Source organism: Rhinatrema bivittatum, chromosome 6 (genome assembly GCF_901001135.1).
Source record: "Rhinatrema bivittatum chromosome 6, aRhiBiv1.1, whole genome shotgun sequence".
In the NCBI taxonomy this organism is placed as follows: domain Eukaryota; kingdom Metazoa; phylum Chordata; class Amphibia; order Gymnophiona; family Rhinatrematidae; genus Rhinatrema; species Rhinatrema bivittatum.
In genome coordinates this window covers 328,756,000-328,781,434 of record NC_042620.1, presented here as the reverse complement: position 1 = coordinate 328,781,434, position 25,435 = coordinate 328,756,000, and the positions used below count along the sequence as shown (strand labels likewise).

Sequence of the window (25,435 nt, the reverse complement as noted above, 5' to 3'; positions counted from 1 at the left end):
CCTGGATGCTCCCAAGTCCCTCCGTTACGGAAATGTTAATGTTACCACACTCAGGGACTGTGCTGCTTAGAATACATTTAAATCCCAGTGCCATGACGCTGGCCTGGATGCTCCCAAGTCCCTCCGTTACGGAAATGTTATGTTACCACACTCAGGGACTGTGCTGCTTAGAATACATTTAAATCCCGGTGCCATGACGCTGGCCTGGATGCTCCCAAGTCCCTCCGTTACGGAAATGTTATGTTACCACACTCAGGGACTGTGCTGCTTAGAATACATTTAAATCCCGGTGCCATGACGCTGGCCTGGATGCTCCCAAGTCCCTCCGTTACGGAAATGTTAATGTTACCACACTCAGGGACTGTGCTGCTTAGAATACATTTAAATCCCGGTGCCATGACGCTGGCCTGGATGCTCCCAAGTCCCTCCGTTACGGAAATGTTAATGTTACCACACTCAGGGACTGTGCTGCTTAGAATACATTTAAATCCCGGTGCCATGACGCTGGCCTGGATGCTCCCAAGTCCCTCCGTTACGGAAATGTTAATGTTACCACACTCAGGGACTGTGCTGCTTAGAATACATTTAAATCCCGGTGCCATGACGCTGGCCTGGATGCTCCCAAGTCCCTCCGTTACGGAAATGTTAATGTTACCACACTCAGGGACTGTGCTGCTTAGAATACATTTAAATCCCGGTGCCATGACGCTGGCCTGGATGCTCCCAAGTCCCTCCGTTACGGAAATGTTATGTTACCACACTCAGGGACTGTGCTGCTTAGAATACATTTAAATCCCGGTGCCATGACGCTGGCCTGGATGCTCCCAAGTCCCTCCGTTACGGAAATGTTAATGTTACCACACTCAGGGACTGTGCTGCTTAGAATACATTTAAATCCCGGTGCCATGACGCTGGCGGGGGATGCTCCCAAGTCCCTCCATTACGGAAATGTTAATGCTACCACACTCAGGGACCGGGCTGCTTAGAATACATTTAAATCCCGGTGCCATGACGCTGGCGGGGGATGCTCCCAAGTCCCTCCATTACGGAAATGTTATGTTACCACACTCAGGGACCGGGCTGCTTAGAATACATTTAAATCCTGGTGCCATGACGCTGGCCTGGATGCTCCCAAGTCCCTCCATTACAGAAATGTTAATGTTACCACACTCAGGGACCGGGCTGCTTAGAATACATTTAAATCCCGGTGCCATGACGCTGGCGGGGGATGCTCCCAAGTCCCTCCATTACGGAAATGTTAATGTTACCACACTCAGGGACTGTGCTGCTTAGAATACATTTAAATCCCGGTGCCATGACGCTGGCGGGGGATGCTCCCAAGTCCCTCCATTACAGAAATGTTAATGTTACCACACTCAGGGACCGGGCTGCTTAGAATACATTTAAATCCCGGTGCCATGACGCTGGCCTGGATGCTCCCAAGTCCCTCCATTACAGAAATGTTAATGTTACCACACTCAGGGACTGTGCTGCTTAGAATACATTTAAATCCCGGTGCCATGACGCTGGCCTGGATGCTCCCAAGTCCCTCCATTACAGAAATGTTATGTTACCACACTCAGGGACCGGGCTGCTTAGAATACATTTAAATCCCGGTGCCATGACGCTGGCCTGGATGCTCCCAAGTCCCTCCATTACAGAAATGTTAATGTTACCACACTCAGGGACCGGGCTGCTTAGAATACATTTAAATCCCGGTGCCATGACGCTGGCCTGGATGCTCCCAAGTCCCTCCATTACGGAAATGTTAATGTTACCACACTCAGGGACTGTGCTGCTTAGAATACATTTAAATCCCGGTGCCATGACGCTGGCCTGGATGCTCCCAAGTCCCTCCATTACGGAAATGTTAATGTTACCACACTCAGGGACTGTGCTGCTTAGAATACATTTAAATCCCAGTGCCATGACGCTGGCCTGGATGCTCCCAAGTCCCTCCATTACGGAAATGTTAATGTTACCACACTCAGGGACCGGGCTGCTTAGAATACATTTAAATCCCGGTGCCATGACGCTGGCCTGGATGCTCCCAAGTCCCTCCATTACAGAAATGTTAATGTTACCACACTCAGGGACCGGGCTGCTTAGAATACATTTAAATCCCGGTGCCATGACGCTGGCCTGGATGCTCCCAAGTCCCTCCATTACGGAAATGTTAATGTTCCCACACTCAGGGACTGTGCTGCTTAGAATACATTTAAATCCCAGTGCCATGACGCTGGCCTGGATGCTCCCAAGTCCCTCCATTACAGAAATGTTAATGTTACCACACTCAGGGACCGGGCTGCTTAGAATACATTTAAATCCCGGTGCCATGACGCTGGCCTGGATGCTCCCAAGTCCCTCCATTACAGAAATGTTAATGTTACCACACTCAGGGACCGGGCTGCTTAGAATACATTTAAATCCCGGTGCCATGACGCTGGCCTGGATGCTCCCAAGTCCCTCCATTACAGAAATGTTAATGTTACCACACTCAGGGACTGTGCTGCTTAGAATACATTTAAATCCCGGTGCCATGACGCTGGCGGGGGATGCTCCCAAGTCCCTCCATTACGGAAATGTTATGTTACCACACTCAGGGACCGGGCTGCTTAGAATACATTTAAATCCCGGTGCCATGACGCTGGCCTGGATGCTCCCAAGTCCCTCCATTACAGAAATGTTAATGTTCCCACACTCAGGGACTGTGCTGCTTAGAATACATTTAAATCCCGGTGCCATGACGCTGGCCTGGATGCTCCCAAGTCCCTCCATTACGGAAATGTTAATGTTACCACACTCAGGGACCGGGCTGCTTAGAATACATTTAAATCCCGGTGCCATGACGCTGGCCTGGATGCTCCCAAGTCCCTCCATTACAGAAATGTTAATGTTCCCACACTCAGGGACTGTGCTGCTTAGAATACATTTAAATCCCGGTGCCATGACGCTGGCCTGGATGCTCCCAAGTCCCTCCATTACAGAAATGTTAATGTTACCACACTCAGGGACCGGGCTGCTTAGAATACATTTAAATCCCGGTGCCATGACGCTGGCGGGGGATGCTCCCAAGTCCCTCCATTACGGAAATGTTAATGTTACCACACTCAGGGACCGGGCTGCTTAGAATACATTTAAATCCCGGTGCCATGACGCTGGCCTGGATGCTCCCAAGTCCCTCCATTACAGAAATGTTAATGTTCCCACACTCAGGGACTGTGCTGCTTAGAATACATTTAAATCCCGGTGCCATGACGCTGGCCTGGATGCTCCCAAGTCCCTCCATTACAGAAATGTTAATGTTCCCACACTCAGGGACTGTGCTGCTTAGAATACATTTAAATCCCGGTGCCATGACGCTGGCCTGGATGCTCCCAAGTCCCTCCGTTACGGAAATGTTAATGTTACCACACTCAGGGACCGGGCTGCTTAGAATACATTTAAATCCCGGTGCCATGACGCTGGCCTGGATGCTCCCAAGTCCCTCCATTACAGAAATGGTAATGTTACCACACTCAGGGACCGGGCTGCTTAGAATACATTTAAATCCCGGGGCCATGACGCTGGCCTGGATGCTCCCAAGTCCCTCCATTACAGAAATGTTAATGTTACCACACTCAGGGACCGGGCTGCTTAGAATACATTTAAATCCCGGTGCCATGACGCTGGCCTGGATGCTCCCAAGTCCCTCCATTACAGAAATGTTAATGTTACCACACTCAGGGACCGGGCTGCTTAGAATACATTTAAATCCCGGTGCCATGACGCTGGCGGGGGATGCTCCCAAGTCCCTCCATTACGGAAATGTTAATGTTACCACACTCAGGGACCGGGCTGCTTAGAATACATTTAAATCCCGGTGCCATGACGCTGGCCTGGATGCTCCCAAGTCCCTCCATTACAGAAATGTTAATGTTACCACACTCAGGGACCGGGCTGCTTAGAATACATTTAAATCCTGGTGCCATGACGCTGGCGGGGGATGCTCCCAAGTCCCTCCATTACGGAAATGTTAATGTTACCACACTCAGGGACCGGGCTGCTTAGAATACATTTAAATCCCGGTGCCATGACGCTGGCCTGGATGCTCCCAAGTCCCTCCATTACAGAAATGTTAATGTTACCACACTCAGGGACCGGGCTGCTTAGAATACATTTAAATCCCGGTGCCATGACGCTGGCCTGGATGCTCCCAAGTCCCTCCATTACAGAAATGTTAATGTTACCACACTCAGGGACCGGGCTGCTTAGAATACATTTAAATCCCGGTGCCATGACGCTGGCCTGGATGCTCCCAAGTCCCTCCATTACGGAAATGTTAATGTTACCACACTCAGGGACCGGGCTGCTTAGAATACATTTAAATCCCGGTGCCATGACGCTGGCGGGGGATGCTCCCAAGTCCCTCCATTACGGAAATGTTATGTTACCACACTCAGGGACTGTGCTGCTTAGAATACATTTAAATCCCGGTGCCATGACGCTGGCGGGGGATGCTCCCAAGTCCCTCCATTACAGAAATGTTAATGTTACCACACTCAGGGACTGTGCTGCTTAGAATACATTTAAATCCCGGTGCCATGACGCTGGCGGGGGATGCTCCCAAGTCCCTCCATTACGGAAATGTTAATGTTACCACACTCAGGGACTGTGCTGCTTAGAATACATTTAAATCCCGGTGCCATGACGCTGGCCTGGATGCTCCCAAGTCCCTCCATTACAGAAATGTTAATGTTACCACACTCAGGGACTGTGCTGCTTAGAATACATTTAAATCCCGGTGCCATGACGCTGGCGGGGGATGCTCCCAAGTCCCTCCGTTACGGAAATGTTATGTTACCACACTCAGGGACCGGGCTGCTTAGAATACATTTAAATCCCGGTGCCATGACGCTGGCCTGGATGCTCCCAAGTCCCTCCATTACAGAAATGTTAATGTTACCACACTCAGGGACCGGGCTGCTTAGAATACATTTAAATCCCGGTGCCATGACGCTGGCGGGGGATGCTCCCAAGTCCCTCCATTACAGAAATGTTAATGTTACCACACTCAGGGACTGTGCTGCTTAGAATACATTTAAATCCCGGTGCCATGACGCTGGCCTGGATGCTCCCAAGTCCCTCCGTTACGGAAATGTTAATGTTACCACACTCAGGGACTGTGCTGCTTAGAATACATTTAAATCCCGGTGCCATGACGCTGGCGGGGGATGCTCCCAAGTCCCTCCATTACAGAAATGTTAATGTTACCACACTCAGGGACCGGGCTGCTTAGAATACATTTAAATCCCGGTGCCATGACGCTGGCCTGGATGCTCCCAAGTCCCTCCATTACAGAAATGTTAATGTTACCACACTCAGGGACCGGGCTGCTTAGAATACATTTAAATCCTGGTGCCATGACGCTGGCGGGGGATGCTCCCAAGTCCCTCCATTACGGAAATGTTAATGTTACCACACTCAGGGACCGGGCTGCTTAGAATACATTTAAATCCCGGTGCCATGACGCTGGCCTGGATGCTCCCAAGTCCCTCCATTACAGAAATGTTATGTTACCACACTCAGGGACTGTGCTGCTTAGAATACATTTAAATCCCGGTGCCATGACGCTGGCCTGGATGCTCCCAAGTCCCTCCATTACGGAAATGTTAATGTTACCACACTCAGGGACCGGGCTGCTTAGAATACATTTAAATCCTGGTGCCATGACGCTGGCCTGGATGCTCCCAAGTCCCTCCATTACAGAAATGTTAATGTTACCACACTCAGGGACTGTGCTGCTTAGAATACATTTAAATCCTGGTGCCATGACGCTGGCCTGGATGCTCCCAAGTCCCTCCATTACAGAAATGTTAATGTTACCACACTCAGGGACCGGGCTGCTTAGAATACATTTAAATCCCGGTGCCATGACGCTGGCCTGGATGCTCCCAAGTCCCTCCATTACAGAAATGTTAATGTTACCACACTCAGGGACTGTGCTGCTTAGAATACATTTAAATCCCGGTGCCATGACGCTGGCCTGGATGCTCCCAAGTCCCTCCATTACGGAAATGTTAATGTTACCACACTCAGGGACCGGGCTGCTTAGAATACATTTAAATCCCGGTGCCATGACGCTGGCGGGGGATGCTCCCAAGTCCCTCCATTACAGAAATGTTAATGTTACCACACTCAGGGACTGTGCTGCTTAGAATACATTTAAATCCTGGTGCCATGACGCTGGCCTGGATGCTCCCAAGTCCCTCCATTACAGAAATGTTAATGTTACCACACTCAGGGACCGGGCTGCTTAGAATACATTTAAATCCCGGTGCCATGACGCTGGCGGGGGATGCTCCCAAGTCCCTCCATTACGGAAATGTTAATGTTACCACACTCAGGGACCGGGCTGCTTAGAATACATTTAAATCCCGGTGCCATGACGCTGGCCTGGATGCTCCCAAGTCCCTCCATTACAGAAATGTTAATGTTACCACACTCAGGGACTGTGCTGCTTAGAATACATTTAAATCCCAGTGCCATGACGCTGGCGGGGGATGCTCCCAAGTCCCTCCATTACAGAAATGTTAATGTTACCACACTCAGGGACTGTGCTGCTTAGAATACATTTAAATCCCGGTGCCATGACGCTGGCGGGGGATGCTCCCAAGTCCCTCCATTACAGAAATGTTAATGTTACCACACTCAGGGACTGTGCTGCTTAGAATACATTTAAATCCCGGTGCCATGACGCTGGCCTGGATGCTCCCAAGTCCCTCCATTACGGAAATGTTAATGTTACCACACTCAGGGACCGGGCTGCTTAGAATACATTTAAATCCCGGTGCCATGACGCTGGCCTGGATGCTCCCAAGTCCCTCCATTACAGAAATGTTAATGTTACCACACTCAGGGACTGTGCTGCTTAGAATACATTTAAATCCCAGTGCCATGACGCTGGCCTGGATGCTCCCAAGTCCCTCCGTTACGGAAATGTTAATGTTCCCACACTCAGGGACTGTGCTGCTTAGAATACATTTAAATCCTGGTGCCATGACGCTGGCCTGGATGCTCCCAAGTCCCTCCATTACAGAAATGTTAATGTTACCACACTCAGGGACCGGGCTGCTTAGAATACATTTAAATCCCGGTGCCATGACGCTGGCGGGGGATGCTCCCAAGTCCCTCCATTACAGAAATGTTAATGTTACCACACTCAGGGACCGGGCTGCTTAGAATACATTTAAATCCCGGTGCCATGACGCTGGCGGGGGATGCTCCCAAGTCCCTCCGTTACGGAAATGTTAATGTTACCACACTCAGGGACTGTGCTGCTTAGAATACATTTAAATCCCGGTGCCATGACGCTGGCGGGGGATGCTCCCAAGTCCCTCCATTACGGAAATGTTAATGTTACCACACTCAGGGACCGGGCTGCTTAGAATACATTTAAATCCCGGTGCCATGACGCTGGCGGGGGATGCTCCCAAGTCCCTCCATTACAGAAATGTTAATGTTACCACACTCAGGGACCGGGCTGCTTAGAATACATTTAAATCCCGGTGCCATGACGCTGGCGGGGGATGCTCCCAAGTCCCTCCATTACAGAAATGTTAATGTTACCACACTCAGGGACTGTGCTGCTTAGAATACATTTAAATCCCGGTGCCATGACGCTGGCCTGGATGCTCCCAAGTCCATCCATTACAGAAATGTTATGTTACCACACTCAGGGACCGGGCTGCTTAGAATACATTTAAATCCCGGTGCCATGACGCTGGCGGGGGATGCTCCCAAGTCCCTCCATTACAGAAATGTTAATGTTACCACACTCAGGGACCGGGCTGCTTAGAATACATTTAAATCCCAGTGCCATGACGCTGGCCTGGATGCTCCCAAGTCCCTCCATTACAGAAATGTTAATGTTACCACACTCAGGGACTGTGCTGCTTAGAATACATTTAAATCCCGGTGCCATGACGCTGGCCTGGATGCTCCCAAGTCCCTCCATTACGGAAATGTTAATGTTACCACACTCAGGGACCGGGCTGCTTAGAATACATTTAAATCCCGGTGCCATGACGCTGGCCTGGATGCTCCCAAGTCCCTCCATTACAGAAATGTTAATGTTACCACACTCAGGGACTGTGCTGCTTAGAATACATTTAAATCCTGGTGCCATGACGCTGGCCTGGATGCTCCCAAGTCCCTCCGTTACGGAAATGTTAATGTTACCACACTCAGGGACTGTGCTGCTTAGAATACATTTAAATCCCGGTGCCATGACGCTGGCCTGGATGCTCCCAAGTCCCTCCGTTACGGAAATGTTAATGTTACCACACTCAGGGACTGTGCTGCTTAGAATACATTTAAATCCCGGTGCCATGACGCTGGCCTGGATGGTAGAGAAGCAGCTTCCATTGATGGGCCTAGACCCTGAATAGGTGGGGGAAGACCCCACAGGGTCACAGAAGAGGAGAAGGGAAGAAAGGAAAGCAATTTAAAGAAAAAAAAAAGCAAACAAATGAAGAAAGACATTTCCATAGCTCCTAAAAACATGGGCTGGTCAGTCAGTTTTCTAAACTATGCCTGGCTGCAGAGAACAAAAGCCCCAGCATGCTCATAAGTGATCATGCCTGATTATTATATCTGAAACAGACTAAATCAAATCCTTTTGCATGATGGCTTCAAAAACTGAGGCACTATCATTAGATGAAAGAACAGAAAGAGTCAAAAAAATCACTTCCTGCTCCAAGAATTCTCTGCACTGCAGTCAACTGTATACAAATCCAAAACTGGTTGTCATATTTTCCAATCCAGAAATGCCTATAAGCACTGCATAATTGCTACTTTTATTGTACTAGCAGTGATTTTCTGATGACTAACTAAAAATGTATTCAAATAAATTTGGAATAAAAACAGCATTCAACCTGGCTGATTCAACAGTTACCCAAGTTGAAATACTATCCCCGTATAGATTTGGAAGGCGAAAGCCTGTTGGAACTTTGCCAAGACGAGGCTGTCTAGATAAATAAATGTGCAGAAAATGGATAAAATGAATGCAGCAGTTTTAAGACCAAAGAACGTAACTATAAATGCCAGTGGCTCTTAAATCCAGTCTCTTAAAAGTCTCAACCGATTTGGTTTTCACACTATCTATAGCGAATATTCATGAGATATATTTGCATACAGTTGATCTGCAAACCAAATTAATTTGCATATGCCTGGTACTCTTACAAACAGATCTGTTGGGGGTTCTCAAAGACCAATTTTGAGAACAAGATATATGCAACCAAGCATAAGTAATAAGCAGTATTTTAATGAAATTGAAGTGTTTCAACATTCTCTAATGACAATGCTTTCACGATAAATTTTGTGCAATGAAGCAGAGTTGCTTACCTGGAGCAGGTGTTCTCCAAGGACAGCAGGATGTCACTCACATATGGGCAAACACTTATTTAAATCTCCACTCAAGCGGGTTGTAACACTTAATGTTAATACACCATTCATACAACCCCGTATTTTCATAACAACATTCCTTTATATGAAGATCCCGATTTTTTTCTTTTGTGTTTAATTCTTCTGTATCATTTTTTGCTGGACTGAGATAAAGTTTGAAATTATAGGAGATTTTAGATTTTTTTGAATAAAATAAAGAGGATGGTAGGTGGAATGTCGATGATTATAACATATAAAGCAGACTAACACTAACTTCAATGGATTTGGAGTTAGTAAAGTCACAAAATGAGACATTCACCTCCATCTTTAATAATTTTTTAAATGGTAACACATGAATGGGTGAGGGAAATAGAATTAAACACAGAAGAAAATAAAAGAAAAAAAATCGGTATCTTCATATAAAGGAATGTTATAAAAATACAGGGTTGTATGAATGGTGTAGTACTCACATATGGGCGACATTAATCGATGGAGCCTGCCACAGAAAACTTGTGAAAAAGGTTTCTAGAACTGAGCATGCATTATACCACACATCCACACAGGGTCCTTTCAGTCTTATAAACACAGAATTGAGGAACAAAAAATAAAAATAAACACAAAATCCACAAAGTGGAAAGCCAACCCTTGGGGGGGGGGGGGGGGGGGGTTCGTGAGGACTGCCATTCTGTCGTCCTTGGAGAACACCTGTTACAGGTAAGCAACTCTCTCAGAGAACAAGCAGGATGGCAATCCTCACACATGGGTGAACCCACAGCTACAGATGGCCCTGCAACAAAACAAGTGTCAACAGGCACAACAACACAGTGTTTTGTTGGTAACAGAAGGGGCAACCTAAACAGAAATAACAGGCCCTAGAACAGAACAGAGTTGGGTTCTACACCTCAAACAAGTTCGGAAGGACAGATTAGCCAAAACTACTGTTGCGTCGGCCATCCCTATCCAGACAGTAATGCAACGTGAATGTGTGGAGAGAACGTCATGTCATAGCTCTGCAGATCTCCTCCATCAGGACCGCTCGCAAGAGGGCCACTGACACTGCCATGGCTTGAACAGAGTGAGCCTTGACATGGTCCTCAAGATGCAAGCCCACATGGGTATATAACAGAAGGAGATGAGGCCTGCTAACCAATTAGAAAGCGTCTTCTTGGAAATGGCTATTGCCAACTTGTTCTGGTCAAAAGAAACAAAAAGAGTTGGGCGGACCGTCTATGGGCTTCTGTTCGCTCTAATAGAAGGCTAAGGCTCTTTGGCAGTCCAAACTGTGCAGGGCTTGTTCACCTTGGTGCGAATGGGGCCTGGGAAAAAGAGCTGGCAGGACAATGGACTGCTTAAAATGGAAGTCTTACACCACTTTAGGCAGGAACTTAGGATACGTACGCCAGAACACCCTATCGTGAAAAAATCTTAGTGTAAGGTGGATAAGTCAGTAAGGCCTGGAGCTCACTGATCTGTGTGTTGAAGTGACCACCCAAAAAAATAAGACCTTCCTAGTAAGATACTTGAGGTCACAGGAGCACAATGGCTCGTAAGCAGCTTTTATTAGCTGAGCTAAAAGCACAATGAAGTTCCAGAACACAGCAGAAGGCCTTGGGAAGGCTTCAACAGAAGCAGACGTCACAAACCATACAAACTAGAGACTGTACAAAGATGGGCTTAATCTCTACATTGTAGTGATATGCACCAATCGCACTCAGTTGAACCCTAATGGAGTTAGTCTTCAGACCAGCATCCTTAAGGTATAGAAGGTAGTCAAAGCAGTTTTTTTGGAGAGCAGGAGGAATCTGTGCCAAGTCAACAGCCCCGCTCTTCCCTCCCCCACCCAACACACATTTTAGTAACACAGTAGCTTTGCTAAGTAAGGAAAAGCAGGACATGCACACACCCCTCCAACCCCCAGGAAGCATGAAAGATCTGGTTGGACTCTTACAATTCAAATGAAGGTGCTTTACTAGCCAGAAACTTGAATCCACAAACTATAACTCATGCTTTCACAATGCAAATACTTCATGATAATCGGAGCTTTTCCAACTACAAAACTGGAGTTTGGTTACACGATACAAGATGCGCACGTTTTAGCAAAATCCCTTGCAAGTGGGCCATTTTAATCAGCCTTGCAACCAGCCTAGATTCCAGAGAGACTAGAAACACTTAACATGCCATGCGATTCGAGGGGCAAATGCACTTCACTTCGTGCTACAAGATTACCACCAGGAAGTAAGCCAATTTTCATACTTCCTGGTAGTAATCTGGGGGGAGGGGGGGGGGGACACACACGACATTTTGAACCCCATGACTTTGGAAGGAGATCTATTCACCCACCCTCCGCCGAGGGATTGCAGGCGTGGCAGCCACGCTGGTGGGAACAGCACGCCCATCGCTGAGCCTGCCTAGCCCCCTACACCAGAGAGGCACCAGCAAAGCAATCATAGGAGGGACACTCCCTCCCCCACCTGGAGAGAGGAAAGAGATGCCGGCACCGGACCTGCGCCCACCCACCATCCGCTCACTGCCGAGGGATCGCAAGCATGGCAGCAATGCAGGAGGTGAGCGCCACTGGCGTACGCATGAAGGAGCACAAAGGAGCTTGCCCCTCTGTGCGCGCCTAAGCCCGAAGCGCACTTACTACAATATACTAGCCGCCTGGCCGATGCCACCATAAAAATAGATCAAATATGCTTTACCGAACCCATACTTGGATGGGGCCTAAATAAGAACATAAGAAATTGCCATGCTGGGTCAGACCAAGGGTCCATCAAGCCCAGCATCCTGTTTCCAACAGAGGCCAATCCAGGCCACAAGAACCTGGCAATTACCCAAACACTAAGAAGATCCCAGGCTACTGATGCAATTAATAGCAGTGGCTATTCCCTAAGTAAACTTGATTAATAGCAGGTAATGGACTTCTCCTCCAAGAACTTATCCAAACCTTTTTCGGAACCCAGCTACACTAACTGCACTAACCACATCCTCTGGCAACAAATTCCAGAGTTTAATTGTGCTTTGAGTGAAAAAGAATTTTCTCCGATTGGTTTTAAATGTGCCCCATGCTAACTTCATGGAGTGCCCCCTAGTCCTTCTATTATCCAAAAGTATAAATAACCGATTCACATCTACTCGTTCAAGACCTCTCATGATATTAAAGACCTCTATTATATCCCCCCTCAGCCATCTCTTCTCCAAGCTGAACAGCCCTAACCTCTTCAGCCTTTCCTCATAGGGGAGCTGTTCCATACCCTTTATCATTTTGGTTGCCCTTCTCTGTACCTTCTCCATCGCAGCAATCTTTTTTTTTTTTTAGATGTAGCGACCAGAATTGTACACAGTATTCAAGGTGTGGTGTCACCATGGAGCGATACAGAGGCATTATGACATTTTCCATTTTATTAACCATTCCCTTCCTAATAATTCCTAACATTGTTTGCTTTTTTGACTGCTGCAGCACACTGAGCCGACGATTTCAAAGTATTATCCACTATGATGCCTAGATCTTTTTCCTGGGTGGTAGCTCCTAATATGGAACCTAACTACAGCAAGGGTTATTTTTCCCTATATGTATCACCTTGCACTTATCCACATTAAATTTCATCTGCCATTTGGATGCCCAATCTTCCAGTCTTGCAAGGTCCTCCTGTAATGTATCACAATCCGCTTGTGATGTAACTACTCTGAATAATTTTGTATCATCCACAAGTTTGATAACCTCACTCGTCGTATTCCTTTCCAGATCATTTATAAATATATTGAAAAGCCCCGGTCCAAGTACAGATCCCTGAGGCACTCCACTGTTTACCCTTTTCCACTGAGAAAATTGACCATTTAATCCTACTCTCTGTTTCCTATCTTTTAACCATTTTGTAATCCATGAAAGGACATCGCCTCCTATCCCATGGTGAACTAAGAAAGAAAACCCTAAAAAAAGAAGCAAAAGACCACAAAGTTGATCTTCCCCATGATGAGTAACAACTCTTCCTCATTCTCTTCCTGCTTCATGTTTACTCTGCTCCTATTAAATATTCAATCTCTATTTTAAAAAATCCCTCTAACGATCTGCTAGAGGATTTAAATCCTATTTTTGGCATATCTGAAACCTGGCTGAATGACAAAGATAAGGTGCTCAAACCAAATTTCGAACGCTAAATATGATATATTTCTCTTTCCAAATGAAAAGGTGGTTTATTATTAGGTAAAAAAAAAAAAATGAACTACTCAAGCTGGTACCTTACAAGGTAGAGATGAATCCACCCTATGGAGGTTGCAATCTTAAATTCTCCCCCAATAAACTTAGGACTGGTCTCCTGTCCCCAAGGCATACTATAAAACTATTACTCACCACCGATTTAATTATTCACCAAGGTGTTTCCATCATCAGAAGCTACATTAATTGTAGGAGACTTTGACCTCCAGTTAGACAAAACACCGAGAGCATTAGCATGTGAAGTATTTTTAGAAGCAATGGTCACAATTTGTCTTGAAAGCACCTCAAAGTGGGTTGCACTCTAGACCCGATATTTGCTAATACCAGTAATTGCCTAATCAATACTTCGCACGCAATATTGCCCTGGTCCGATCATGAATTAATGAAGGCGGAAATAGCCTTCACCAATCAAATCCATAATAGTAGAAAGAATAAGCTTATTTTTACTTTCAGGAAAAAGATAGCGATGGAAGTACTTACTGAAGCAATAGAAAATAAGCTCCATGAAATAAATCAAACCAATTCAACATCAGCACTTGATTTCTGGGATAAGACTGTCAATGACATAGCTGAAAATAGTTTTCACTGGACAAGACTAAGGTTAACAAAGAAAGGAATAACCCCAAACATAAGATGGTACAATGATGAATTAAGAAGCACTAAACAGAACTTTAGAAAGTTAGAGAAACAATGGTGGAAATGCCTGTCTGTTGAATCCCTTGTAAAATATACAATTTTTCCTTACAAAATACTGGATACTAACCAATAAAGCAAAAAAAAAAATAAATTACTATGCTAAACAGATTCACAGGGTTATATTTAATTCTAAGCTGCTCTTTAAGGTTGTTAAAGATTTAAAGACCAGGCATCTCCCATCTTAAGAAACTATAACTTCACAAAGGTCACTTGCAACGAATATAATCACCGCACTCAGACAAAATCAATAAGCTGAAAACAAAATTCCCTATCTATTCTCCAACAAAAGCACCTCAAGATACAAATGGCATGGTTAAATAGTCCACAATCAACAGAGTATCGAAACTGGAAATTAGTCAAATCATTACAAAAACTAAACCTGCCATTCACCTACCATTTCCAGCCAGTTCCTTGCAAAAAGTACACAGGATAATCACAACACTAATAACTTGACTCTCTCAAAAGGAACTGTTCCAAATGGGTTAAAACAAGCTGTGATAAAGCAGAGTCCAAACAGTAAGACTGGTAGAATGGACAACAGTTGTCCCAATCGTCCAATATGTCTTTTCTAGCAAAAGTTCTTGAGAAAGCAGTATTATCTCAGCTTGTAAGTCACCTGGATGATCAAAATATTCTCTCCCCAAATCAATTTGGATTTAGGAAACACTCACCCAAGACACTACTCCTCTCATTAATGGACTCTGTTTTACGACGGCTTGATGCAGGTGAATCTTATTGTCTTGTGCCAACTGACACTGTGGACCATAACCTGTAATGCCATCAGATAAGAAACACTGGGATCAACAGCAGGGTTCTCAGATGGTTCTCTTCATTTCTATTTAATAAAACATTCCAAGTCAAACTGGGCAACCATATATCTGATACATGTCCCTCAAGGCTCAACGCTCTCAGCAACGCTATTCAATTTTTACATGCTTCCACTATATAAAGTTACTGACGAATCTAGGAATAACTTTCTTACTGTACACTGACATACAATTCTACGCCCCACTCTCCAGATCTTATGAAAATACAGCTTCGATACTCTCTACCTTTATGAAAGCAATACAAGAACTTTCACAACTTATATATTAAACCCTAAAAAGACTGAAATCATTTGGAACTCGTTGATAATTAAACCACCTGCCCTTCACTTGGGTAATTTTCAAACTAATCCCTCATATCAAGTACAGGATTTAGGAATACAGCTAGATGAGACCCTTACAATGAAAAGGCACATCAGTAAATCAAGACAGGTTATGCCAAGTTGCATATTCTACATTGGTTGAAACCATTAACTTTTGTGGACTTCCGTACTATATTGCACACTCCAATTGTCTCAAACCTAGACTACTGTAACTCCTTACTACTAGGTCTTCCAGTATGTCACCTAAAACCACTACACCTATTTCAAAATGCTGCAGACTCTTATTGTGATCATATTTCCTAGATCTTATTACACCCTCGCTTATGTCACTGCACTGGTTACTGGTACAAGCCAGAATCTACTGTAAAGTATTAACAATATTCATCATTCATTCCAATATCACTGGCTTGTTAGGAGTGTCACTACAACATACAATCCACAGCAAACTCTAAGATCTCAACATAACAAACTTGACTATTCCCACAATACAGAGCACACATCTGACACACATAAGAGATCGTATGTTTTCCACAGCGGGTCCGAAGCTCTGGAATTCTCTGCCAGAGATGTTACGTATTTTACCAGATAGAAAGATTTAAAATGTGAGCTAAAAACATGGCCATTCAAAAACATACATAAACTTAAAAGCTTCAGAATACACTGAGCCAACCAGAAAAGGATAAAAGATAATAATCAGATCATGAAGAATAAATCAAATGAGAGAACGTAGATTCTCAAAACAACCCTCTGATTAAGATGGATAAACTATCATTTTGTTTTAATTTTCCATACCCAATTAATACATACTAGATAATTTTACTTGAAAAATATTAATGCATGTATATGAATACCACCTCTGTAACCAATCATTGTTTATTTGTTGAGAAATAACTACGAATGTCATTTTGTAAACCGCTGAGGTCTATACATGGAATGACGGTATATAAAAGGTTTAAATAAATAAATATTCCAGATTGGAATCGACTCACCACTAAGACAAAGAGTCCTGGCGAGATGGGATGACCCGGATGCAGTCCCAAAGCCCGAGTGGCCTGGTGCTACAGGGACTGTGCTGTCCAACGGGCTCTCCGCATATGTAACTTTGCCCAGGGAGTGACGTGTACTGTTGCGGTCATGTAGCCCAACAGCCTCAACATGTGCCATGCTAAGAACTTTGAATCTTTGCTGCAATGGTCATCAAGTTGATGGCCCTTTGTTGCGGCAGAAAGGCCTTGGCCTGAGCAGTGTCTAGCAGGGCTCCTATGAAGTCCAATTGCAGTGACAGGCTGAGATGGGACTTGGGGTAGTTGATGAAAACCCCTACTGATGCTTGCTAAATAAAAGAGCCTTCTGGACAAGATACAATGCAACCGTGTGTGACTGCTGCCATCCTGCTTGTCCTCTGAGAAATAATGCTCTAAAACATGAGGTCACAGTCCGAAGCTCCAAGAGGGTATACTCTGGAATAATCTCAGAAAATTTCTTCACCATTTAATGCAGAACATAGGCATGTGCCTAAAAGGTACCAAGTTATGAAGGTGCCAGTCTGAGAGTGAACCCCACCCTACGCTTTAATCTCCAGGAAAGTCACTCTCCCCTTTCCCAATATGCAGGTGCAGTCTGAGGCAACATGACAATACTGTTTAAATTGGTCACAACCCTTGAGTTACAAAGATCTTGAGAACTGCATTAAAGAGATGCGTTTCATGTTCAAGCCATCGTGTGTTGAAAAATATTGAGGTTCGACATTTGTTTGTATGTTCCCCAATGTGCACCCGGATAATTTACAATATCAGCTAAACATGTATATTTGAGAAGCCTACCACATGGCAACAAATGCTGAGCAAAGCCTAGGGGACTATCCATCACAGTCATGGGATGCCCAGATTCCAGAGCCATGATTCTGCTCACTCTTTCCCTCTGCTACAAGGACCTGTGTCAATAACTGAAGACCAATCCAAGAATGTATTTTCCTTTCAAAAGGATTCTACTTTTTCTTAACTAGTCGTTCTCAATTGTAAGTTTGCTTTTGTGGGGGGAAAAAAACCCAACCCCCCACCTACCAAGCATTGTGCTGTCCTTCCAGTAGTCCGATGCCCTGACTCAGCATTTCCTTAAGTGACCAACGAGGGGCACTCCTTCCAGTGGTGTCAAATCAGTGTGGCAGGATGAGACCTGCAGTGAAGGAGACATGCTATTTGGCTACAAACATGGGCAAACTAAAAGCAGAGCAAACTAGAAGTAAACCAACTGCCTTGGCTAACCTAATCACAATCAGATTTTAAATAATTGCTTGATTTATATGTAAAGCACTATAAGCATTATGTACTGTTCCAAAGAAACATTGAATAATGTACAAACTATGGGTCATGTATAAAGCACCGTTGGCCTCTCAACTTAAAAAAAAAAAAAAAAAGTACAAAGCAGGGTAGTAAGATAGTTTGTAAATTACTTCAAACGTACCACACTAAAGATGAAAAGAATCCATATTTTGATCTAGAAGTTATTTTGTTTCATGGTAGATAGGGCTAACATGGAAAAATTCTCAAAGGGAAAAAAACATTTATCTTACCCAACAAACTTTTCCATTTTAAGACCCTAAAATTTACTGGTGGTGGATCCTGTGACTATTATAAATAGAGTAGATGTAGATAATCTGAAACACACTATAATGCTGAATAGCAAGGACTTTAGAGAATATAAACCATTGATAATTTGCCTTGATCTACAGCTCAAAAAAATGTTTTATTTCCTCATTATGTATTTATAGTTCCATGAAGATCATATTTTCAAGCTATAATAGACCCAATGAGGTGCATGTTCTAGCACTGTATCTGTAATAGTGATGTTTCCCTTTGCTCACAGCCCTCATAGCATTTACTCAGCTAAGAGCTGGAACAATCTCTAATCTAAAGCAGTGGTGCCAAATATATAATGTATAAGAAATAAATCACATCATCATCTGTAACTCTTGAAAAAAAGAATAAGACACCTCAGACTTCAACAGTGATAAGCAATGGATACTACCTAATCAAAGGTAACATGTCTACCTGTCCCTAAGAGGAGTCAATGTTATTCTCGGCTAGATGTCTGCAAAAGAATGCTTTGCAACAAGTGAGGGGAAAAGCCAAAGATTTATTGGGGTCTATGGCATTGCACCAGAAATTAAAATAGGCCAATTAGAATGCCCTTATACAGGAATGTGAGGGGGGGGAGAATTCTGAAAAATGTCTAATTATTCTACTTCTAGCTTTAAGAGGCTCGCATGGAGGGGGAGGGGGGGAAGAGAAGGGAAATTGAAAAAAATACTTTCACACCCCCCCACCCCAAATTTTTTCCAGACCTTCACATCTCTAGCCTTATACTTTTCTGTTAGAACTGAAAGGTACAAGTATGACAGGGAGAGAAGTTTAAAAAAGGGCAAAGACTCAAAATTGTTGGTTTCATTTTGAAGCTTTTACATAAACTAAGAACTGTCATGAGTATTCAACAAAAAAAAAAAAGATGGATTAACTGGATTTAAATTCACTAAACACACCTTCCAAAATGTCGAGTACAATAACTTTCTCCCTTTGAGGTAGTCACCCTACATCATTTTATTTATTTAAGGCTTTTATATACCGATGTTCCTGTACTAGTACATATCACGTCGGTTTACAAAGAACCCAAAGTTGGAAATTACATCAAACAAGAGGGTACAGATAACAGGGCTAACTTCGCATGAACTTATAGATCATCTTATAGATGATCTATAAGTTCATACAAAGTTAGCCCTATATATATATATATATATAAGATGATCTATAAGTTCATATAAGTATGAACTTATAGATCATCTGCCTTAGACTATCATTATCATTGACACCATCAAATACAGTGTAAAAGGAGAAGCTTAAAGATGTAAAATATAATGACAATAACGTTTAATTGCTACTACTAACAGCCGAATGTACTTTTCAAAAACAGAAGGTGCAGCTTGTTTAAGTTTGTGTGTGAAAGGGGAGAGGAAGGGTCTCACAACACTGACACTAGATGGCCAGACTCGGCGTACACATCTATCAGGTTCAGGAGGGAGTCAAGGATTTTGGCAGCTGCCTGAGGCTGCAATGGCTAAAATAGATAGAAGAGAGAGAGAGATCGTGTGTGTCGGGGGGTGAAGAAATGTGTTCAGAAATGGGGAAACCCCCTTGGTAGTTGCCAGCAAAGGCTCCTGGTATTGTATCCCAGCACAAGCATAAAAGGAGCAAAGAGAAACTAAAAAAAAAAAAAAATAAAGTTGGCCTTAAGTCTTAACCCCTTCTTCCTAAGCTTTCCCGAACACCTGCCCAGTTCCAAGTTGCCCATTCTGTCCTGCCCGCTGGGCAATGTGACACCGTGAAGTGGCTGGCGCTCCAGCGAGGCGGGCCCCTGTGTCTCAGCCCGAAACGACATCGCGTCCCCAGCAGCAGCCTCCTACAGACCCCACCGCAGAGGGGTCCCCGCTGTACAACTTTCAGCGCTCCCTCCACACACGAGACCCCGGCCGGCCGGGCTCTCCGCAGCACTACCACGCACCTGGCAGTCCGTGGAGGCCCAGCGGCTCCGCTCCGCTTCGCGACCCCAAGCCTGAGCGCAGCCGCCCAGCCGCAGCAGCAGCGCCGCCAGCTTCCCCCGCTGAACCTGGGCCCCGCAGCACCACCGCGCCTGCGACAGCGCCATGATGGACCACCGAAAGCGGAGACAGCAGCGGCGGCGGAAGAGAAGTGCATGCCGGGACAGTGGCGGACTCTAACCTCCCCCCGCCTCTGCCTATACACCCACCAATCACAGAGGGGCTGCTGATTCTCGCGCCAGTACCCGCCTATTATCTGACGTCACCGTCGCAGAAATTGCAAAAAGAACGGCGAGAAGCGCAGCCGGGATTGATTCCTTTGCCCTGTGCTTAACAGAGAAACAGGAAACTACGGTACAGCACTTTTGTTTTCCTGATACAATGTAACTACATGCTCAGAATGAAATTTGTAAGTCTTTCGTCTCTTCGTAATAACGGAGTAGAATTCCTGCTCTACTTTCATTTTTTTTTTTAAAAAGTGGCTCTTTGTGAAGCTTACTAAGCCAGCAAAAAAGTGTAATTAAGCAAAAACAATTGGGCATTCCAATTGATATACAACAAGGTGTACTCCAGGGGGAATTCTGCGCACAAAAACACAATTCTGCAAACTTCATATTGGTCAAAATGACACCATTTACATGACAGCCTTTACGTAATTACATTTTAAATTAATACAGAAAAAAAGTTATTACTTAGAGATGCAGAATTTTAAATATTTTGAGCAGAATTTCCCTAGAAATTCACTGTAAGAGAGCCCCTTCCACCGCTCTCCCTACTCCCCTGGCCACTTTACCCTCTCAGGCCCCCAACTGCCAGTTAGTATAGCTGTGTTTAAAAAAGGATTGGATAAGTTCTTGGAGGAGAAGTCCATTACCTGCTATTAAGTTCACTTAGAGAATAGCCACTGCCATTAGCAATGGTTACATGGAATAGACTTAGTTTTTGGGTACTTGTCAGGTTCTTATGGCTTGGATTGGCCACTGTTGGAAACAGGATGCTGGGCTTGATGGACCCTTGGTCTGACCCAGTATGGCATGTTCTTATGTTCTTCCACTCTATCGCCAGTCCCAAAGTTTGACCCCGTTCTCAGGACTGCCCCTCTCACAGGTTCCCTCTGTCTCTCCCTCTCTCACACATGCTCCCTCTCTCTAGTACACATACACACACACCCTCATACAGGCTCCCTCACTCTCTCACACACACACACACATCCCCTCATACAGGGTCCCTCTCTCTTGCATACACAGCCACACAAGCTCCCTTTCTCTCTCACACACATACATCCTCACACAGTCTACTTATGTCTCTCTCTCATGCAGCCCTTCACACAGGCTCTGTCTCAAACGTACACAATCCCTTCACACAGGCTAGCACCCTCACATACACATGATCCCTTTTTCATACACACCAGATCCCAATCTCACACACATACACACTCCTTCACAATCTCCTCATATAGGCTTCCCTCTCTCTGGCACCCACACTCAAACATTCCCCCCCCCCCCCCCGTCTCTCTTACCTCCCATGCTCTCTCTCACACCCGTCTGCTAACCCTCCTGCTCTCTCTCTCACCCTCTCCTCCCCGCTCTCACACCCCTCTCCCTGCTCTCTCACACCCTTCCCTCTCTCACACCCCTCCCCCTCCCCCCATACCCTCTCCCCTTCCTTTCTCACACCCCTCTCCTCTCACACACACACACATTCACTCTCACTGGGACCTTCATCTTTGCCGCGAGCGGAGCACACTCCATTCACGGCACATGGGGGCCTTCATCTTTGCCGTGAGCGAAGCATATTCTGTTCACAGTCTTCATTTTCACTGCGAATGGCAAGCTGGGGCCTTCATCTTCGCCATATGTGGAGCTCATCCCGTGGCACACGGAGGCCTTCATCTTCACCGCGAATGGCGCACTGGGGCCTTCATCTGTGCGTGGTATGCCGGGGTCTCATCTGCCATTTTCTGCTCAGAATTTGTCAATTCTGTGCAGGGGGGGGAATTCTCCGCTCCGCAGTAGCACAGAATTCCCCCAGGACTAAAGGTATCTTAAAAGACCTTGCATGCAGGGATTTCAAGCTATCCATTCCTTATGTTCTTAAATATGTATGAATTAAATTTGCATGCATTGGGGACCCATTATATGTACATTTATCATATGTAGATTTATTATGGATATTCTTTAAAATCCAACGAATTGTAAGGTCATTAGGAAAAGTCGAATTGTTTCTTCTATTTTGTCTTATTGGTAATTTTATTTCCACTGTTTGAATTGTGACTGTGCACTTTGTATTATGGCTGTACCCTCTCTCTCCTTCCCTAAATCAACTCATCTGCTATTTATGCTGTATTGTGAATGGGTTCTTACATGCGGTTCTTGTCCCTGCCTATTTCCAGCATTCTATCATGTACCCATCTTAAAGAAACCTGCTTTAGATACCTCCGTCTGTGTAAACTTTATAGGCCATGTTGCATCGGAGGTGGACCCTTGGGCTGAGGTGGGGTTGACGCAACCTGTAGGTAAGGACCTATGGGTCCCCACTGTCGGCAGGTGGAGTGGGCTGATAGGCAGAGGCCGCTGGAGCTTCACCTATACTAGCCCTCGTTCCCCGCGGGTTGAGCCTTTGGGTGCCTGGGCCGGCAGGACTTAGGTGGGCCTCGAGGTAGGATAGTAAGGGAAGCTGATTCAGCCCAGAGACAGCAGACGAGGGATGGATTAGTCCTACTCTGGACTAGGTAAGGTTCTGGAAACTCGGGCGCCAATGAGACAAAGGCAGACTGAGGGCACTCGAGCAAAGATAAGCCGAAGCCTAGTAAGTCCACGTCCAGGGAGTAGGCAGAAGAGGCATCCAATGGTAGACTTGAGTCAGGGTTGGTGGTAATCCAGGGGCTGTGGCAAGCAAGGCTGAGGTCTGATCACGGAGATAGTAGCGTAGTCAATCAAAGCTGAGGTCAAATCGCAGAGAAGTCAATAGTATAGTCAGACAAAGTGGTGGCCTGGGTCTGGAGATAGGCAATATGTGGTCAGGCAAAGCGGAGGTCTGGATCTGGAGATAGGCTGAAGTGTAGTCCGGCAAAGCGAAGTCAAAGTCCGTGTAATCAATCCGAAGCATAAGCAGGGCAGGAACCAGGAGAAAAGGAACCAGGAACGATGAGGAGTAGTGATGAATCTCTAGCTGCAACGAGTACTCGAGTAGCGAGGAGACTTGTTGCAAAGGCAACACTATGGAGCAGGGCCTGAGCTTAAGTACTATGCAGAGGTTGACATCACCGAGAATGCTGGAAGCTGCAGTGGGGCAGGAGGCACCGGGGGAGGCCCAAGGATGGAGCTGATGGCCCACCGCGCCAGCGAGCAGGAACCAGAGGCTAGAGTACTTAAGAAAAGGTGAGAGGGCAATGCCGTGGGTCTGCCGCGGCCGGCACCATAACAGTACCCCCCCTTTATGCCACCCTCTTGGAGGTCATGGTTTGTCCGGATGGGCACAATGATAATTCAGGAGGAGAGTTTTGTCCAGGATGTTCTGAGCTGGTTCCCATGAATTTTCTTCGGGTCTGTAACTTTCCCAAGAAAGGAGGTATTCCCATTGGCGGCCCCTACGGTGGATGTTGAGGACTTTGTGTACCTTGTACGTTATATCGGATTCCACCACAAGTGGAGGTGGTTCAGGAGTCTTCCAGGCAGGCCAGGATAGAACCACAGGTTTTAAAAGCGATACATGGAATGTATTATGTATTCCCAGCATAGGAGGCAGCCGAAGCTGGTATGTAACGGGTCCAATGTGTCGGGTGACCATAAAAGGGCCAATCTACCTTAGAGCAAACTTTTGGGATGGTATTCAAAGTCGGATATACCGAGTACTTAACCAGACTTTCTGGCCAGGGAGGAATTCAAGAGCCAAGCGATGTCGACTGTCAGCAGTTCTTTTGGCCCGGAAAGTGGCCTGACGTAAGCATAGATTCGTCTACTCCCATCCGCAGTAGCCTGTGACGCAGGGGACGGCACTGGTAGAGGTATGGGCAGCGGTGGTTGTGGTTGTTTTCCATAGACAATAGGGAATGGAGATGTGCCTGTAGAAGTGGCAATGTGGGAGTTGTGAAAAAACTCCGCCCAGGATAGAAGTTTGCACCAATTGTCTTGGTGGTCATTGATGTAAGCGAGCAGGAAGGCCTTCAGAGAGTGATTCATTCGCTCGGTTTATCCGTTAGCTTGGGGATGATAGGCAGTTGTTAGGCTGATATTAATACCGAATTTTCGGCAAAGAGCACGCCAATATCTAGCAACGAACTGTGGATCTCTGTCTGAGCCAATGTCCTTGGGTAGGCCATGCAATCTAAAAATATGATGGAAAAATAGGCGTGCCAGTTCTGGAGCAGATGGTAGGCCCGGTAGAGGGACGAAATAGGTCATTTTTGAGAATCGGTCTATGGTTATCCATATTATGGTATGACACTTTGATAGAGGCGAATCCACGATGAAATCCGTAGACAGGTGGGTCCACGGTTCTTTGGGAGCTGGAAGCGGCTGTAGGAGACCCCAAGGTTGACCGACTGGGGGTTTTTGCTGTGCACAGATATTACAGTATTCGACGTATGCTTTAGCATCGGAGACCATAATAGGCCACAAGAAGAACCACTGGAGCAGTGCCAAGGTCCATGCTCATCCTGGATGACCGGCAAATTTGGAATCATGTACCCAGCAGAGAACTCTTTCTTGGAGTCGTCGGGGCACAACCGTCTTCCCAGCAGGAACTGGGTGCATAGCAGATAAACAAATGCAGGCTGGATCTATGATGTGGCTAGGCTCTTCCGGGGTGTCTTCAGGCTCGAAGGATCATGATAGGGCATCTGCCTGGAGATTTTTATCGGCTGGGTGATAACGAAGCTCAACGCTTGATTTTTAGGCAAGAGAGAATTTCTCAGTAAAAATCAATCAGGCTCTGTTATGGTTTTGATGAAGTTGTGAACCCCGGGCCCAGGTGAGAGATGTCTCCGCCCACAGGGAGGAGCCCCGTGGGCCTCACCATTGGTGGGCGTAGTGTCAGCGACATAGGACACAGCTGTGAGAGAGACTTTATTAGGGAGAAAAGATAGTACATAACCCAAGGAGCAGGAAATGTAATAGACACAGTCTTTGAGCAAATACAGTAGTCAAGATGATAATGTAGATACGAAGATCCGGTAGTGGCCTGCAGCGCGGGGTACACCAGGAGGTTCCTGCAGGCTGAAGGAAATACCTCTGAAAGCAGATCCGGTAGTGGCCTGCAGAGCGGGGTATGCCAAGAAAACTGTTCTATAGATGCCAAGGAGGCAGAGGTCTGTGATACAGGAACCAGGCCGTAGACCTTGTAAAGGTGGAACAATATCCTG

At 45.7% G+C, this 25,435-nt stretch overlaps 2 protein-coding genes across 5 annotated transcripts in view; one reads left to right on the top strand and one right to left on the bottom strand.

Moving 5' to 3' along the window:
- The window catches only part of ABCB7 (ATP binding cassette subfamily B member 7), a 169,065-nt gene extending 148,817 nt beyond the window's left edge, over positions 1–20,248 (bottom strand). For 3 of the 4 annotated variants that reach the window (XR_003857574.1, XM_029607661.1, XM_029607662.1), the window contains exon 1: positions 20,037–20,248. Coding sequence is in view for 2 of the 4 variants with exons in the window: in XM_029607661.1 (XP_029463521.1) it covers positions 20,037–20,180 (144 nt within the window). In the remaining 2 variants the exon portion in view is untranslated. Of the gene's footprint in view, positions 1–17,545; positions 17,658–20,036 lie in introns of all 4 variants that reach the window. The other variant, XM_029607664.1, reaches the window with a different exon arrangement.
- A 68-nt stretch (positions 20,249–20,316) lies between these two features.
- Positions 20,317–25,435, top strand: part of UPRT (uracil phosphoribosyltransferase homolog) — a 59,591-nt gene continuing 54,472 nt past the window's right edge. The window contains exon 1 of the mRNA XM_029607660.1: positions 20,317–20,427. The gene's annotated coding sequence lies outside the window, so the exon portion shown is untranslated. The remainder of the gene's footprint in view (positions 20,428–25,435) is intronic.